At 42.3% G+C, this 16644-nt stretch overlaps 1 protein-coding gene across 1 annotated transcript in view; it reads right to left on the minus strand.

Annotated features, from left to right (window-relative positions):
- LOC147683657 (aspartate aminotransferase, cytoplasmic-like) overlaps positions 1–10825 on the minus strand; it is a 359755-nt gene extending 348930 nt beyond the window's left edge. The window contains exons 1-2 of the mRNA XM_086942558.1: positions 10766–10825; positions 10031–10154 (exon numbers count right to left, since the gene is read on the minus strand). Coding sequence (XP_086798684.1) covers positions 10031–10154; positions 10766–10825 — 184 coding nt within the window. The remainder of the gene's footprint in view (positions 1–10030; positions 10155–10765) is intronic.
- Between the last annotated feature and the right edge of the window lie 5819 nt (positions 10826–16644).

Genomic DNA, 16644 nt, shown 5'->3' on the forward strand with positions numbered 1-16644 from the left:
CTGCTCGAGCTTGGCTTAGCAGCAGGAGAGCAGACTCATGTCTGTGGCTGGCTGCGTCCATTTTGTGCTGCCCAGGTCGAGAAAACTGGTACCGGGTAGATCGGTGACCCACACATGTCCCTTTAGAACAGTGGAATCATACCTCCCACACCAGTTACTGGTGTTGCGGTATGATTCCAAGGTGTTTGACACCAAACACGACATGATTCTAAGCAGCCGTTTTAAAGTTAGCATTTACCGCGAGGTTATAATGCACTTAAACATATATGTCTAGCTGCATCACAGACAACCCCGGAGAATGGTCTCCGAAGGCTGCAGAGGGGCTCTGCTCATGCAGGGGCACCCTCTCACGTAAAACCCAGCACCCTGCCTTCAGGATTGATAAGGCCTGCCATATGGGTGACTGATAAGTTTTTAAGTGTAGTGATTTAGATAGATATAGGGAACCTATACCTTAGTAAGCGGTGCAAGCACCTTCTTCCACAGTCTTCTGTATCAGGCCAGTCGAGGTCATTTTGAATGGCCTCTCATTGATGGCATAATACATGCGAAAGCCCAGGGGAGGCCTCTGGGGTACCTATGCCCTGGGTACATGGTGTACCGTACACTAGAGACTGATAAGGGTACCCCATTATCCAATCTGGAGTGTACCTAAAGTACATACATAGCAATTTAAGGGAGAAAGCAGATAGAATGTGGTCCTGGATAGCAGGATCCCAGTCACAATAGTCCAAAAACAGTTTGAGATCAGCAAAAAGTGGGGGTAACCATAAGAAGCAGGTATTACTTTCCTACAATGCATATTCATTTCAAAATTCTTTATTTCGGCTTTGATGCCATAAAAGAACAATGCATACATTACAGTTCAGTGAATAAAAAATGAACATTCCGCTTAGGATATTAAAATCATTAGTTAAAACAGTGCAATTCATGTTGGAAGACAATTGGAGCACAACAAAACAATCATAAAATCCTAGGATGGACCACCACGCTAATTCCAGTAAACAAATCAATTCGAGCCCTTAAAAAAAAAAAAAAAAAAAAAAAAAAAAACTAAATTACAGTTGATGCCCCATTTTTTTCCTTTGGAAGAAAATAGAAAGTAAAAATCTGCTAACACTAAATGTTATCTGTTGCGATGTATTTGTTGTTAGAATTCTCAGAGCCTGTGCACATGACCTCAGGCCTAACAATAGACATATTGGTTTAATCCATCTTTTTCTGGCCTGAGCGTACAAGGGGCAGAAAAAGAGGATATGTTGCTCGTTTTCTATCTGGTTAAGTTCACACATAGAGCAAATTTCGTCCATTGCTGAGGACGATGGATCACAATTTCTAGCCCAGCGTGCCAAGGTTGTTTTTATTAAAAGGTTTCCATATCCAAGTTTTAAAAATAATGTTTTGGCAAGTGGGGGCTCTATTTCATCCATAAAGGTCTCATAAAGCGGTTTGTCCTTAAAATTTAAGAAATTTGAAACCAAAGTCCCACTAGTTATGATACTTGCAGTCCTGTTTGCTATAAAGGTCCAAAAGGCCCTTTTTAAAATTAATTTGGGGTTAGGGGGTAACTGCTCGGGGTTCTCCCAAAAATGTTTCAGACCTATATTACTGAACCAAGCTTTAACGTGCCTAAGCCATGGGATAGCTTTCAGACTGTCAAGCGCCATGATTTCTTTTAACCCGTCTCTATAGTCTTGGAGTTCGGGAACATGCCATAATCTGACCCATAGCATTAAGGGTCGAATCAGGACTTGGTGATCAGTTCTTTTAAAGTTTAGGTCCAATTGCAAAGGTACTAGTGGGGTGCCTCTCGGGACCCTTACCAGACTTCGCATAAAATTGTTATCCAGGACACTGAAAGTATCCTTGGACCCAGGCCCCCATATTTCTGCGCCATAAAGGACTGATGGTTGGACTTTAAATTTAAATAATTCCATCACTGGAGACACCGCTTTACTAGTACTCAGGCTTTGCTCCCTGAGAATTGGTTTTACATTCTGGGCAAATATCAGTTTGCTTTTTTCCATTTGGGCTTTCCAAGTGAAGTTGGAATCTAGTGTCACCCCTAGATATGAAAAATGGGGCACCAATTCCAACTTTACTCCTTTCAATGTTAAGCAGCCCTTATCTGGTTTAGTCGGATTTAGGGCCATACATTTAGTCTTTTTCCCATTAATCTCCAGGCCCTTCTGACTACAATAATCACTAAAAGTGTTCAATAGTGTCTGTAGGCCATTTTTTGTTTGGGAAATCAAGATAGTGTCATCTGCAAATAATAGGGATGTTACCCTTTCACCGTTCAGTTTAGGGGAGTCGTTATTACATCCCTCTAGGTATGAGGGAATGTCGTTCACAAAAAGGGAAAAGAGCGTAGGGGCCAGAACGCAGCCCTGGCGAACTCCACGCTCGATTGGAATTTTTTGGGTTAATTCGCCATTTGGACCCCATCTAATTCTCGCAAAGTTCCCTTCATGTAACTCTTTAATCTGAACTACTAGGTTATTTGGCAGACCTGCTGCAGGGTTTTCCATAAAAGATTGCGTGGCACTAAATCAAATGCTGCCCTTAAATCAACAAAAGCAACATATAAATGGCCCCTTTTGATCTTTACATACTTCCAGTAAAGGCAGCAAAATCTAAAAATCTGATCTATTGTGCTGACTTTTGATCTGAACCCAGCTTGGAATTTGGTTAAAATTGTGTTTTCCTCCAACCAATCACTGACACGTAATAAAATGTGTTGTGAGTAGATTTTCTGGAGGATATTCATTAAGCTGATTGGCCGATAGTTGCAGGGGTCCATCCTATCTCCTTTTTAAAAAATTAAAACAATTTCAGCTCCCTTCCAACTTTCAGGAAATTCTAAGGTGCAGGATAGTTTATTGCACAAATGATTGATATATGGTGCCCATACTTTTAAATCATGCTTGTATAAGTCCCCCGGAATCTTGTCAAGACCTGGGGCTTTGCCAGATTTTATTTGGCTTATTGCCAACTCTGTTTCCCCTAGAGTAAAGACAAGATAATCTGATGGTATTTCGTAGCTTGCGGCATTCGTATCCATGTGGGGATCATCATATTTTTTATATAAATTTGTGAAATGACTAACCCAGGTTTGCTCGTCCAGAAAAACATCCTTAGCCACCCTACCTACATGGTTCCCATTTGCTACTAGCCTCCAGAAGGCCACATTATCACGCGATCTAGCAGCTAGCAGCAGTTCAGCCCATTTGTCTTCCTCCCATGCTATTTTAGAGGCCCTTTGAACAGACTTATAATTATTCCTTGCTTTTTGGATATCTAAGGGAGACTTAGACTTGATCGCCAATAGTAGTTCCCTTTTTGACTCTCTACAGCAGTGTTTCCCAAACTGGGGTCCGCGGACCCCCAGGGGTCCGTGACACATTCCCTGGGGGTCCGTAGGCAACAGTTTTAAAAGCACAGAAAAGTTTCTTGTATAATTAGCAGAGTTCGAACAACAATAAAAGTGTCAAGATCATGCCAGTGATGAATGTACCTGCTGGAGCTCGAGGAGAGTTTTGTTCAGTGGCAGCTTTGACTTAACTAATGTAGCACAGAGGGTTAATGTGCCTACTGCAAAGAACGGGTAACATGCATTATTTTATGTGCATAGGTTCGTGTTACTGCTTTTGTCACAGAGATTCTTTCGTTACTGTGCACTCCACAAGTGACATTTGTAATGTAGGAGAGGGACCTATAAACTGTCATCAAAGAGCTGCTTGCAAACTGCATGGTACCAGTTAGTAACATGTTTTTCTCCAGTTATTCATTATCCTGATGCTGCTAAAAAGGTTTATTTGGGTGAAAATACATTTCGAATGTTAAAGTCAGTGCTAGCCACCGTGTTATGTTCTGAATCCTGAGTTTGTGCTTTTACAGACCAAGCACTCTTTAAACATTTTATACCCACACTGATTTACATGTATGATTCAATGTCTCTATATGTGTGTGATGTAAAGTGCTCTGGCATCCTACAATAGTATGAGAGATGCTATAAAACAAATAAAATGTATGTGACAGAGGGGCTATTACTTCAATATAATATACTAGGGCCAGATGTATGATCCTTTTTTATATGCACGAACGGGTTTGCGCATGCAAAAACCTATTGGGCCTTGTACATTGCCTATTTCGTGAGTCGCAATTTGTTTGCGACCCGCTAAATACGTTTTGCAACTTGATATTTGGAAGGGGCATTTCCTTCCAAATAGCGAGTCTCAAAACCATGTACAAATGTTTTGCGGTCGCAAAACATTTGCAATTACCACCTACTTCAAGTAGATGGTAATGAATTTGCAAATGGGAAATGGGACTCCTTCCCTTTTACAAATGCATGCAAAATTATTTTTTAAGGGCAGTCAGTGGTCCCAGGGACCTCTGCCTGCCCTTAGAAAATGAAACGAAAATGTATCATTTCTTTTTTCTTTAAATGCATGGTAAATGGGCTGCATTTTCTTTTTAAAACTTATTTATTTAAAAGCGGTCCCAAACATGGTGGTCTCCTGAGCCCAGCAGGCCACCATACCTGGGAGGGCTGGCATTCCCAATGGGCTGCAAATTGCGAGAGGCTCATTAATATTAATGAACCTTGCAATTTGCGACTCCATTGGGAATCCCAAACAGTGTTAAACACAATGTTGTACATTTCATTTAGCGACTCGCAATTTGCCATTTGCCATGTGTCGCCAATTGCGAGGCGCTAAATGAAATGGTCGTACATCTGGCCCCAAAATCCTTAGTACTTTGAGTATTTGTTTTGTATGCACACATGTGTATTTTTTTCGAATTACTGTTTTAACATTTGAAATTTAACTCATACAAATTGATTGGGGGTCCCCGGCTTCCAGTGGTGACTCAATGGGGGTCCTCAGGAGTCAAAAGTTTGGGAACCACTGCTCTACAGGATCTATCATACCATGGCTTACTATGGGACAGATTCTGCATCTTTTGCTGGTTCTTTTTGGGCATTTTGGTAACTAGTAATTTTAGGTCAGCAAAGAATTTCTGATGTATTGTCAAAAAGGAGGTTTTGGTTTCCTCCTCAGATGTTAGACCTAAGTAGGGTCCAAAGGTCCCAGCAAAAAGTGAATATATTTCACTAAGGATGTCACTGTGATCCAATATAAAAGGCCATTTAAGTGATCTCCTATTGTTACTAATATGGATCTCGATATTATCACCACTGCTTTCCTCAAGTGGGAATGGTTGAACTAAATCGTTAAACAGTGAAGCATCTAATGTCAAATTTAAGGGAAAATGATCGCTTTCGAGCCTCTCCAGTACATCGAGGTCCAAAAGATGCGACCAAAGGGGTATGGAAGCGATCACAAAGTCTAAGTTGCTTTTGTAGTTGTTCCTACTGAAGGTTGGTTTCTTCGAGCTGTCGGATGGTAGCCGTCCGTTACAAGTCCTGAGAAAATACTCCGTGCATAATTTGGTCAACTGGAGAACCAAGGTTGAACATTTAACCAATTTAATGTTCTCCAAAATAGGGATTTTATTCGCCTGATCTTCCTCAACAAAGATTTCACTAAGGCCCCAAACTGGCTCAAAATTACAATTTAAATCACCAGCCAGGATAACAAAATCCTCCCTGGGGTCCAATCCACTCAGGAAACAATCTAATTTAAAGAGGGTTGGTGATTCATTTGAAGAGGGTGAAGGCCTATTGTAGATGTTTATTAAAAATAATTTCTCCCCATTGCAAGTTGTAACTTTTAATGCTAATATATCTTCGGAGTTTGTGTCTACCACCTCAATATTTACCCTTAGTTTTATTTTCACCCAAATCAAGAGTCCCCCCGAGGGCCTTCCGCTTCTGGAGGGGATTGCACCAATTCCATAAGTCTTGTAACCTACCCTGTGTGGTGTATCCACTGCCCAGGTTTCCTGTAACAGACAGAAATCAAAAGATTCTATAAAGCTAGCCCACTCCGGGTCCCTCAGGTTTTTTGCAATTCCAGCTATGTTCCAGCAAACCAATTTTACCGGCTCCCCAAATGCAGATGTCATCTCAGGGAAAACCCTTGGTATCTCTCCACAACTAATGGGAACCACAGATTGTGTTACCAAGGATGTTTCCTCTAGAGATGGCAGTATGCTCAAAATGCTTGTGGGTACTACCGATTCTTTTTGTTTGATACTGCACTCTCCCGGGATGTTTATGTCATAAGTTACAGTTTTGTCCAATAAAGAGGGCTCAGAATTCACCAATACATCATGTTCGTTAATAACATCCACAGCAGTAGGACTCCTTGATCCTCTTCCCTCACCCCCCCCCAGCTCAAGAAACATCAGTCGCAGTCATCTAGACCGCTAAAAATATCGAATCTATTTGAGGTCTCTAGAGGTGTGAAGGGTTTTAGATGATCCATCCTTCTGTTCTGGGAGCCATGTGTTCTAACTGGTGCGTAGTTCCATCCAATGGAATCTGGGGCTGTCACAGGGCAGGGAGCATATTGCAAATTCCTGGCGTTCTGTATAATCTGAGGGTACAGAGCATATTGGTTGCTCCCAACATTCTGAGCAATGGAATGGTTAATTGGCTGGGTTTGGGTTATATACTGTGGTGGGTGGTGCTGGGGTGGAAATACCACTGACCTTGGGTAAAAATACGTTAATGGTCTAGGGATTATGGTGTTGTTAGAGCTACCTGTCTGCCAGTTTAATATAAATTGGACAGCATTTGGGTCCCTAAAATTCACAACCACCACGTCGCCATCAATGTCTTTGGGTCTACCCCCCAACCATTGGAGACGTCGAACATGGACAATTTCGCCATTAATATGATTTGCAATTGGCCTGTATAGACTCAGCCAATGCATAATCTTGTTCTTCAATTGGGCGAACCCCTCGCATATTCATTTTTTCTCAGGAAACCCTGTCCCAAGTGCTTTCCATGGCATCTGTTAATATATTAGAAGGATCTCAGAAAGTACCTTTTGTTCTTGACAGTGGAGCAACATGTAACATTATGTGCGTCCCTGAATATGATAAGATGCATGTGAAGCCCTCACTTGTCTCTTCTAATGTCAATGTATTTCAATGGGGAGCGTAACGTAGTCTTACATGTTTGGAAAAATGTGAAGAAAATGTAACATATAAGTCTCTAAAGGAGGAAGTGCATGCATTAAAAGGAGATGTTGCTGGTCCTTGCTTACTGAGGAATGTCACTGCTCAGTTAATGGGACTGTTGGAAATGACATTCAATGTAACAGTACATCCTATATTAAAAGAAGATCCTGCTCTGATAGAAGGCCTAGGCAAACTAAAGAATAGAACGATTACTCTGCGCATAAACAAAACAGTGAAACCTGTGGCACACATGCACAGGAGAGTTCCGATTCATTTACAAAACAAGGTGGAAGCAGAGATAAATTTGCAACTTAAACAAGACATCATCGAGTCAGCAATAGGTTCAATGCCTTGGTAAGCCCAAATAATAGTGGCGCTGAGAAAGAATACAGATCAAATTTGGATTTGTGTAGATATTAGGGTACCAAACACAGCAACTAAGAGGGAAAGGCACCTAGAGTCACACCTGAATGATATAATTAGCATTTTGAATGGAGTGACAGTTTTTCCAAAATGAGATCTCTCTAAAAATATCATCAATTAAAAATTGATGAATGTTCAATATATATCACTACTTTCTCTACACATTTAGGGTCATTCTGTTATCAGAGACAAAGCTTTGGGATTTGTTCAGAGTCTGAAATGTTTCAAGAAATCATAAAGAACGTCACCAGGCATGTGACAAACTCCATGAATAGTAGAAATGGCATACTAGTATTTGGTAAAATAGAAAAGTGAACATAATCAAGCCTTTGTTATTGTTATTCCACATGCTTTACAGAAATTTTTGATTAATCTAGTGCATGAAAGTCATAGAGGGTTATTATCGACAAAAAGTCTTCTGCGACAAAAAGTGTGGTTTGCAAGACTTGATAATCAAGTTGAAAAAATTGTACAAGCTTGCCATATTTGTCAATGCACTATGAAAGGAAAATAATGATGAAGAATAACATATGTCCAAACTCCCAGATGCTGAGTGGTCTGAATTAGCATGTGATTTTTATGGACCATTAGATTCTAGACAATACTTGTTTGTCATAATTGAGGAATACTTGTGATTTCCAATTGTAAAGATAGCATCATCCACTTCTGAATTTGTAATACTTCCAATTCTGAATAAATGTTTTCTCCATGAGGTATATCAAACATTTTGAAGACAGACAATTGTACACCTTTTAATGGGAATACATTCAGTAAATCTCTTGAATTTATGGGAGTGACACATAAAAGAATTACTTAATTTTGGCCATAGGTAATGGAATAGTTGAAAGATTGATGGATACTGTGAAGAATGTATTCAAAAAGCCAAGCTATCAAAAATCTCAATAAATCAAGCTGTGTGCCAGGTTTTATGTGACTTTAGAAACACATTTCACAGTTCAACAGGGGAATGTCCTGCAAAGTTGTTATTTGGGCAAGCCAGACAAACACGTTTGCCACAATTACTGTTGAAACCCACTTCAGAACATGAACAAATTGCAAAGAAAGATGAGACGAGGGTCAAAAACGAAACAATATGTGGATCAAAAGAAAAACATTCAAGGAAAAAACTACCAGGTTGGTGATCTTGTATTAGTAAAACAAAGACAAGGGGAATCTGCGAGTAGATTTCATCCATCCACACTAGAAATAACAAAAATAAAAGAATCTGCAATAATTGTGCAGAAGGAAAATAGAATAGTAATGAGAAATAACGCACATTTAAAAAGATGTATTTCCCTGTTCAAGAACAAAAGATACAGAGACAACAGAAAGAATTAGAAAACAAATACATTGGAGATAATGTAAAAGCAAATGACTGTGGGCCCTTTAGAAGAACAACAAAAATGTTGAAAAAAAACACAAAGACTCATTGATTTATATATTTATATATTTATGTATTTATTTGTTATTTTTATTTATTTATTTGTTGTTTTTTATTAAGGAGGGGGAAGATGAAGTGATGTAAAGGATAGAATATAATGGATAGAATGGCATGTGGTCATAAACCACATGCTCGCATACAGAATGCTGATATTTGAAATAGGAGTTCAGTTATTTGTAGAGGAGGTGACCTGAGGCCGCAGAGATTGGACAAAGTCCCATCACTTAAATAAACAAATAGAAAATAACAAGGTTGCCTACAAGTTGTCACACTGACATTACCATTGAATGCATAGGTCTCTGAGAAAATGGAATATTTCCTGAAAGAAGCATGCAAATACCCTTGAATGTTAGCTTAAGTACATGCTACACACACTACAGTACAAGCCTCCAGAGGAACTGGTGTATAGCATGGGCAACTCAAACATATGGCAACTCAAGTGCTCAAACAAAGCTGCAATGATTGTTGAGGACAAACAGTAGCGAAATGCTACCTAACTGGAATAACTTCAGGACTTCTCAGGGTAAGTTATAAAGATACCTGGGGAAAATTATTGCCTCTATCCATTAGGTGAAATTTTATGAACAGGTAGCCTCCAGTGCCGCCTGGCTAATATTACAGCACACCAGGGTGCATTAATCTTGCAGTAGTTACCTTTCCTTCCCTACCACACTCACTCAGATGAATTTTGGAACAGTAAGTGGACTGTCCCATCAGAAAAACAGGGGTTCAGCTGCCCGATGACTCTCTGTATCACGATCATTGCAACTGATGAGGCAAACAAAATCGACAAGTTCTTATAATGATATACCCCACAAAACACAGCAGAAGACCCAACTCCAACTAGCCCAAGTACCACGAGTCACCCCAACCTGAAGATCTAGTAAAGATCGCTTTAGATACACATTCAATAATCTAGTCCAGCCACAACAAATTAGAAGACTCAAGCTGAATCCAGCTATATTGCAGTCTTCCAACATTCTAAACCTCTTTCTCTGGGTTATAGTAATCCCTTTCTAATGACAGCCATCAACATACATCACCCTACCAAAACAGTGTACAGTAACTTACCCCAGGTGAGCTCAGAGATGTAAACTGCTGGTCTATTTAGGGCACGTGCATTGTACCAGCGGTGGAGGAATACAGCTCCAATCCAGATGGCTCCACTCCCTCCAGGGGTCTGAATTCCAGCTGCCTTATTTGAAAACGACAGAAAACAGAGCTTATACTGAGTGCTCAACAGGATGCAAATAATACAAGATGTAGGTTTCCACAGCTGGTTGTCGGCTAATGAATACACAGTAAATGGACGACATTCAGTAACTCTCTTTAGAGCCCGTCAGTTGTTCCCCATAGCCAAACCCTTGTGCATGAAGCATAAGCGGAATCCTCAAAAATATGGGTTGTATTGTAATGAGATCCTTTTTTTTCATAAAACCACGTCTTGAGATGCATAGGTTTCAAGGATGTTCACCATTTCAGTCCCTGACCAAAACAAAGGATCACATAGACCCAAAGCTTTTGCCATTATTGATGCTTTTTGTTAAAGTTCTCTAAATGCAAATCTTTAGAACCATTAGTACCATGCCTGGTGGTACTTTGCATGGTAAAAGACAGCATTGGTAAGTTCTCCCTGCATTGGTGGCATGCAAACCTTTCAGCACTTGCTCCTTCTTCCAAAGACAAGGAAGGGTTTTTCTTCACTAAATAAATGAATAAATAAATAAAATAATATCCCTGATAGACTGAGCATTTTCTTTGAGTGCGTGCAGGATGAAGTCAACATTTCTCTGAGACCACACTTACAAAAACAACTACTAACAAAGCTTCTGCTTCCACCCTAGTACACTTCAGTATTTCCAACATACCTATATAATGATCAGACTGCCTAGGAATCCCGGGCTAGTACAATGTACTTGTTATTGGCATGTTGTACACACCATGAACAAATTATACATGGAGGCACACAATTGTTTTCAAGACACTATTACGGAATTGTGTGAAAAGACTAAAATTATGTACACATTGCAATCAAAAGTATAGATATTGCGAGTTCCTAATCCCAAGGCTAGACTACTGGCCTTATTCACCAATCATTCATGAATTTGATTTGTAAGAACCATGTGATACCAACTGTGTTAGTTAGATAAGTTCAAATTGTTTGCATATCTACTGTAAAAGCAAGACAGTAGGACCCTGTTTTAAACTTGCCTCTGGGGAAAGAAGATAACTGCAAAAAAGAGAGAAGGCAAGGGAACACAGATTTCATTAAAAGGAGATGCAAGAACTTGTAGTGTAGTTCCTAGTTTCCCACTAGGCCCTGCGCATTGGAATAACATAAACAGTAGTATCGACGTAGAAGTGCGGATCTTCCAGGCCTCTACTGACTATGCTAAACTTAATTGGGTTTGTTACCAACTAGCTCAGAGGTCACTGGAAACTTTCTTCTCTGCATAGGAAGTGATCAGCTTCCCTGGCACAGACAAGAAGGGATTCAGCTTTCCAACAACCGTGCAACATGGCAACTTTGCTCCTCAGATCAAGAGTCAATCTCTAGGGTTGTGTGAAACAATAGACAGTTATTTTACTCAGTCAGGTTAGTGCAGATTACTTTCACAATATGTAGAGAATAGAGAGACGGGCGTTTGTCAATAAAGGGTTAACATTTATTGAACAGTCTTTCTTCTCGTACAAGAGAAATGTATTGCCACAATTGCAAGACTTGTTATTATAAAAAGTACGTACAGTAAGATAAGTATTGCGAAATAATACTGTAAAAGCATTGATATGGTTTCTTAGCCATACAATGGTTTAAAAGTAATAAAACATATATACATTCATATATACATTAGGCTAAAATACTCAACTGGTGCTTCTAACTACGCCTACCCCAGTGTACCTGACCTAAGCCTAATACTTGGGAGGGGAGTAAGTAAGTAGCTTTAGTTTAAGTTGGTTTTGCCAAGGTTTGCTTCAAGAATTCTCACTAAGGGTTTAGTCAACACCATACCTCTGAATAGAATGATGGAGGTCTGGTATCTCCTTCAGGGGGTCTCGGTATTCCAGTCACCCGCAAGGGTACACCGGAAACGCTGGAGCTGGATTTCTCAGCAGGAGAAAGGCAGCGTCTCTCTTCAGCGCGTCGAGGAGGAGGAGGGGGGATAGCGTCCGCGGGTAGCTGGCATCTGCTGGGCTTCTTCGCAGAGGGACGGCTGTTCAGCTCCTAAGCTCACCACACCATCGTTCGCGCTTTAGCAGCGATAATGGTATCAGTAGCTTCACCACCTACGGGACAGCAGCAGCATCAGCGTACTGCATACAGCTAAGCATGGGCGAATTTTGCGGATCTCGCGTTCGCGAATTTTGCGGATTTGCGGATTCGCAATCCGCAAAATCCGCGAATTCCCGCGAATTTGCGGATTTTTTTTTTTTTTTGTGTTCGCCCGTGTTTCTGCCAGTTCGCGAGGGTTTTTACAATTTCGCAATTTGCGAACTTACCTGTCGGGTCGCAAGTTTTGCGAACTTGTTGTTTCTACATGTCCAGCCTGTTTGGGACACTCTTCTTCATCACTGCCACTCTCTGTCACCACTGCCACTCTCTGACTACTCATGCCACCCTCTGGCCCACCCATGCCACCCTCTGTTTCATCACCACACCCTCTGGTTGTCCAGTGTACATTATTTTCGGCAAAGCAAAGCACACCTTCCCTGCCTCAAGTGACCTGAATTAATTTGGGGCTGATTAATGTGTCACAGAATATTTTTTTAGCTGGCACCTGCTTCCTTAGTGCGCCCTGATTAGTGATCTTTTGCACTTGCTAAGTGCTTTCATTGTTGCAAAATTAGTTACAACACCTGCCCTGCCCCAACTGACAATAATGAATTAGGGGCTAATTAATGTGTCACTGAAAGAATTTAAAGTTCCAGCCTGGCACCTGCTTGTCTGCTCCTTTAGCTGTAAATCAGGACCTTTGTGGCATACAGTTAAGGTCAGAGCAGGGTCACACAATAGTTGCAAGCAGGCAACCGAATTCTGGAGGGCCCCCTCAGGAAGCAATACAAAGAATCGTTACAAATCATGAGGTTGACCTTTTGCACCTGCTCATTGCTTTTGCTTTTGCTGAAATCGTTTTGCGGTTTTTTTCGCGCTATTCGCGGGGCGCGGCGTCGTGCGAAACCGACCGCGGAAGCCGCCAATTCGTGCGAATGAGCATTTTATTTTTTTGCGGCTTGTTGTTTCGCGAGTTTTTTTGCAGTATTCGCGAGCCGCTTGCAGCGCAACACGCGAATTTACCCCAAGGTCGAGTACGGGCGCGGCCATTTTGTTTGCGTGACGTATTTCCGTTTCCGCCCGCTATGTATAATCTCGCGCAGTAAGCGCATTGCGAGTAGAGGTTCGCACGAGATCGCGCGGGAAATCTAGAGGTTCGCACGAGATCGCGAGGAAAATCTCGCGCGAACTGACTTTCGCGCTCGGAAACGGGCGCCGGCCATCTTGTTTTTCATTCATTTCCTGTGTCTGGGCATGGTGTTTAATCCTCTTGATATCTTTCCCATCCTTTGCTTGTTTTCAGTTTTTTTTTTACGATTTTGCTTCTTATCTATCCCTCTCTTTTCCTAGCTGTATATTTTTGTCTTTTCTGCTATTTTTCTTTACTTTTAAACTACTTTTGTAAACTCTTTTCTTTTCTTCTTCCCTATCCTATTCTTTCTTAATTTTCTACTTCTTCCTACCTTACCTGCCCAGACCATGGTCAAGCCAGGCGCCGTGAAGCTGCCCAGGCACTTGAGGGCCGCAGCGGCGGCGGGGAGTAGTGCTGGACCCAGTGGCAGGACAGCAGGCGTGAGATCGAGGGGGGAGCAGGTGACGCGCCGGGAGATATTCAGCCCGGAGGAAGTGGGCGCGCTGGTCTACTTCGTCCAGCGCCGCCTGCCCAGGACCATCGCGGGAGGCGGCAGGATCGCGGCCGGCGGCTATAACATGCGGGAGCGCCGGAAGCGGTGGGAGAAGGTGTGCTGGGCCATATCCCACCTCTACGGGGTCCAGCGCACCTACAGCCAGGTCACCCATCGCTGGACGGACCTCCTGGACCGCGAGCGCGACCTGCTGGACCAGCTCGGCTTGGAGATCCCCGGGCTTGGTGAGTAGTAGTAGCCATTGGCATTTAATCACTCACTACTATGATGTTTTCTCCTGCTCTGTGTTGTTGTATTGCAAATATTTGTTTTTTACATGGAGCAAGCCAATAATGCCGCTGATGACGATTACATTGTAGTTAAATTATATTTCAAAATCTTCTGTGCATTTCAGGTGCACTGCTCTCCTTCTCAGTGGGGTTGCTACTATGCTTATTTGTTTTCTATTTCGTGGTCTCATTGGCCTGAGTAACTATTATGTATGAGTGTACTTAACAGAACTGCGTAATGCTAGACACTAGGGGGCAGATTACATTTACAAGCCCCTTGCGCCACGTTTACGTTGCCTTGCGTGACGCAACAGCGGCGTAAACGTGCCGCATCCCTGCAAGTCATTTACAGCATGACGCATCTAGGGAGATGCGTCACGTTATAAAGCCATGGGCCTGCACCACAATGGGTGCGTTCCTAGTACGCAGGGTGGGCGGTCCAGCGGCTGTGCGCCTCGCAAAATTGCCTGCGTGAAATCTACAAGATTTAACGCAGGCACTTCTGCGACGCTGCTACGTCAATTCAATTCCTTATGTCTGCTCGAAGCAGGCGAAAGGACTGACACAGCATGTAAAGTATTGGGTGGCCCTGAGCATTACTGGAGTTGCATTGCGTTGGCGACGTGACTCCAGCGATGCGCCGCTCTTACGTGACGAGATGCGTCACGCAAGTGCCTACCCTTGCGCCAGGGCGCGCCGCATTGTAAATGAGGCACATCTGCCGTGTCGCAAGGGTAGTTTTGCGTGACGCATTTGATCTGGCGCATCTCTGGAGATGCGCCAGAACGCGTAAGTAAGTATGCCCCTAAGGGGCAGAATTGCAATTACCGTCGCATCCCTGCAAAGTAGCAGGGATGCGCCATTAATTGTGCGGCCCGCTACCACCACCAAACATGGTGCGCCGTATTTGCAATGCGGCTCCCCATGGGCCCAAAACGTCACCGAAGCTTTACTGCTGGAGTTGCGTCGCAACGATGGCGCAGCTCCATCAATGCTCTGGGGTACCCTATCTCCCCAATGCTGGGTCAAGCCGTACGTCTGCTTCAAGCAGGTGCAGGGTTTGTGTGACGCATCATTGTCCTAAAGGTGACTGATTGATATTTTGTAGATTTCCCTCAGCCACTATTAGGATGTGTTCCAGCGCAGGAATGCCCTCCCTTGCGCCGGAACGCCCCCTGATGGCGCAGGGCTTTATAACGGGATGCATCTCCCAAATGCGTCACGTTGTTATAATATTATACGCCGCACCATGGCGCCCTTTTTTGTTTAGCTGCTGCGTCACAAAAGTCACGCAAGAACGGCGCAAAAGAGCCGCAAGGGCTTAAATCTGCCCCTTCCTTTGTAACCCTGACAATAAGAAAAATAGTGGCGGTGGATTGATAGTTTGACTATTTAAATGACTGGTAATGTAGCAGGCAACTGTTAGTGTTGTCACTGATCTGACTGAAATCACAATGGAGTTTGTCTGTCACTTTGCGTCTTGCCTGCGGACTGCTGCCTGCCAGTCCTAGGTGAACGTTTCAGTACTTTGTTTAGTGAGTTACGTGACTTTCGAAGTCACAGGTCCGCAAATAAATAAAAAGTAACCATAATCAATATAATTTCGCGGAAATATTTTGTTATTGTTCTTTTGAAATGTTTGATTTGGTTGACATTGACAAGCAACAATCATCCATGTTTTCTGTTCTTTCTTTCATGTTGTACGTCAGCTCCCCCCAGGGGCGAGAGGAGGACACAGGAGCAGCAGGCGGCGGATGCTGTTCATCAACAGGGCCAGGATCGGGCAGGCGAGGGCTCCTCTGCTGGCCCCAGTAAGTTTTCATTTTAGACTAGTACCTATTTTTCCTAGCGTTCCTCATTTGAATTTTTTCAAAATTGTCTTTGCTCTTCTTGTAGACTGTATCTAAATTCTTATCCTGCCTCTACTATGACTCCCTGTGGTATTACTAGATTATTCTTATTAGTCTGTCTGTGTAGCTAACTAAGATTGCACGGTTGGCGAAACTCCCATGATTCTAGTCAGCAATAGCTCTATCAACTTAGTGCAGTCCTCTGGGATTGTCCATAATGTCTTTTGAAGTGTTCTATCTGGACTCATGCTTGCAAAAATTGCAAAACCTTTCGTTCAGTCACTCTAGTCTGGAGGACCAAAAAACACAGATTGTATTTAAATTTAAAAGCTTTATTAAAAGTAAACACATTTATTAAAATGAAGTCATAATAAAACTAAACGTTTAACTGATAATGGAAAAGTGGTTAGTGCTGACGATTAATTGAAGACATTTCTTGTGGTCGAGCCGAGCTCTCACCTGGTTTCAACTTGATCTTGTTGTTAGAAGTCCATCTTCTGTCTGTGTGGAGAAAAATGGTGCGTGTTAAAAAATCAGCCTTCATCAGTTGTGCCAAAAAGTGCAGCAAGACAACCTTCCCTGGAAAAAGGGACATTTTTTTTAACTTTAACGTAGACAGTCACAAATTACATTGTTTTCACATGTCTTC

The sequence above is a fragment of the Lissotriton vulgaris genome, chromosome 11, assembly GCF_964263255.1.
Source record: "Lissotriton vulgaris chromosome 11, aLisVul1.2, whole genome shotgun sequence".
NCBI lineage: Eukaryota > Metazoa > Chordata > Amphibia > Caudata > Salamandridae > Lissotriton > Lissotriton vulgaris.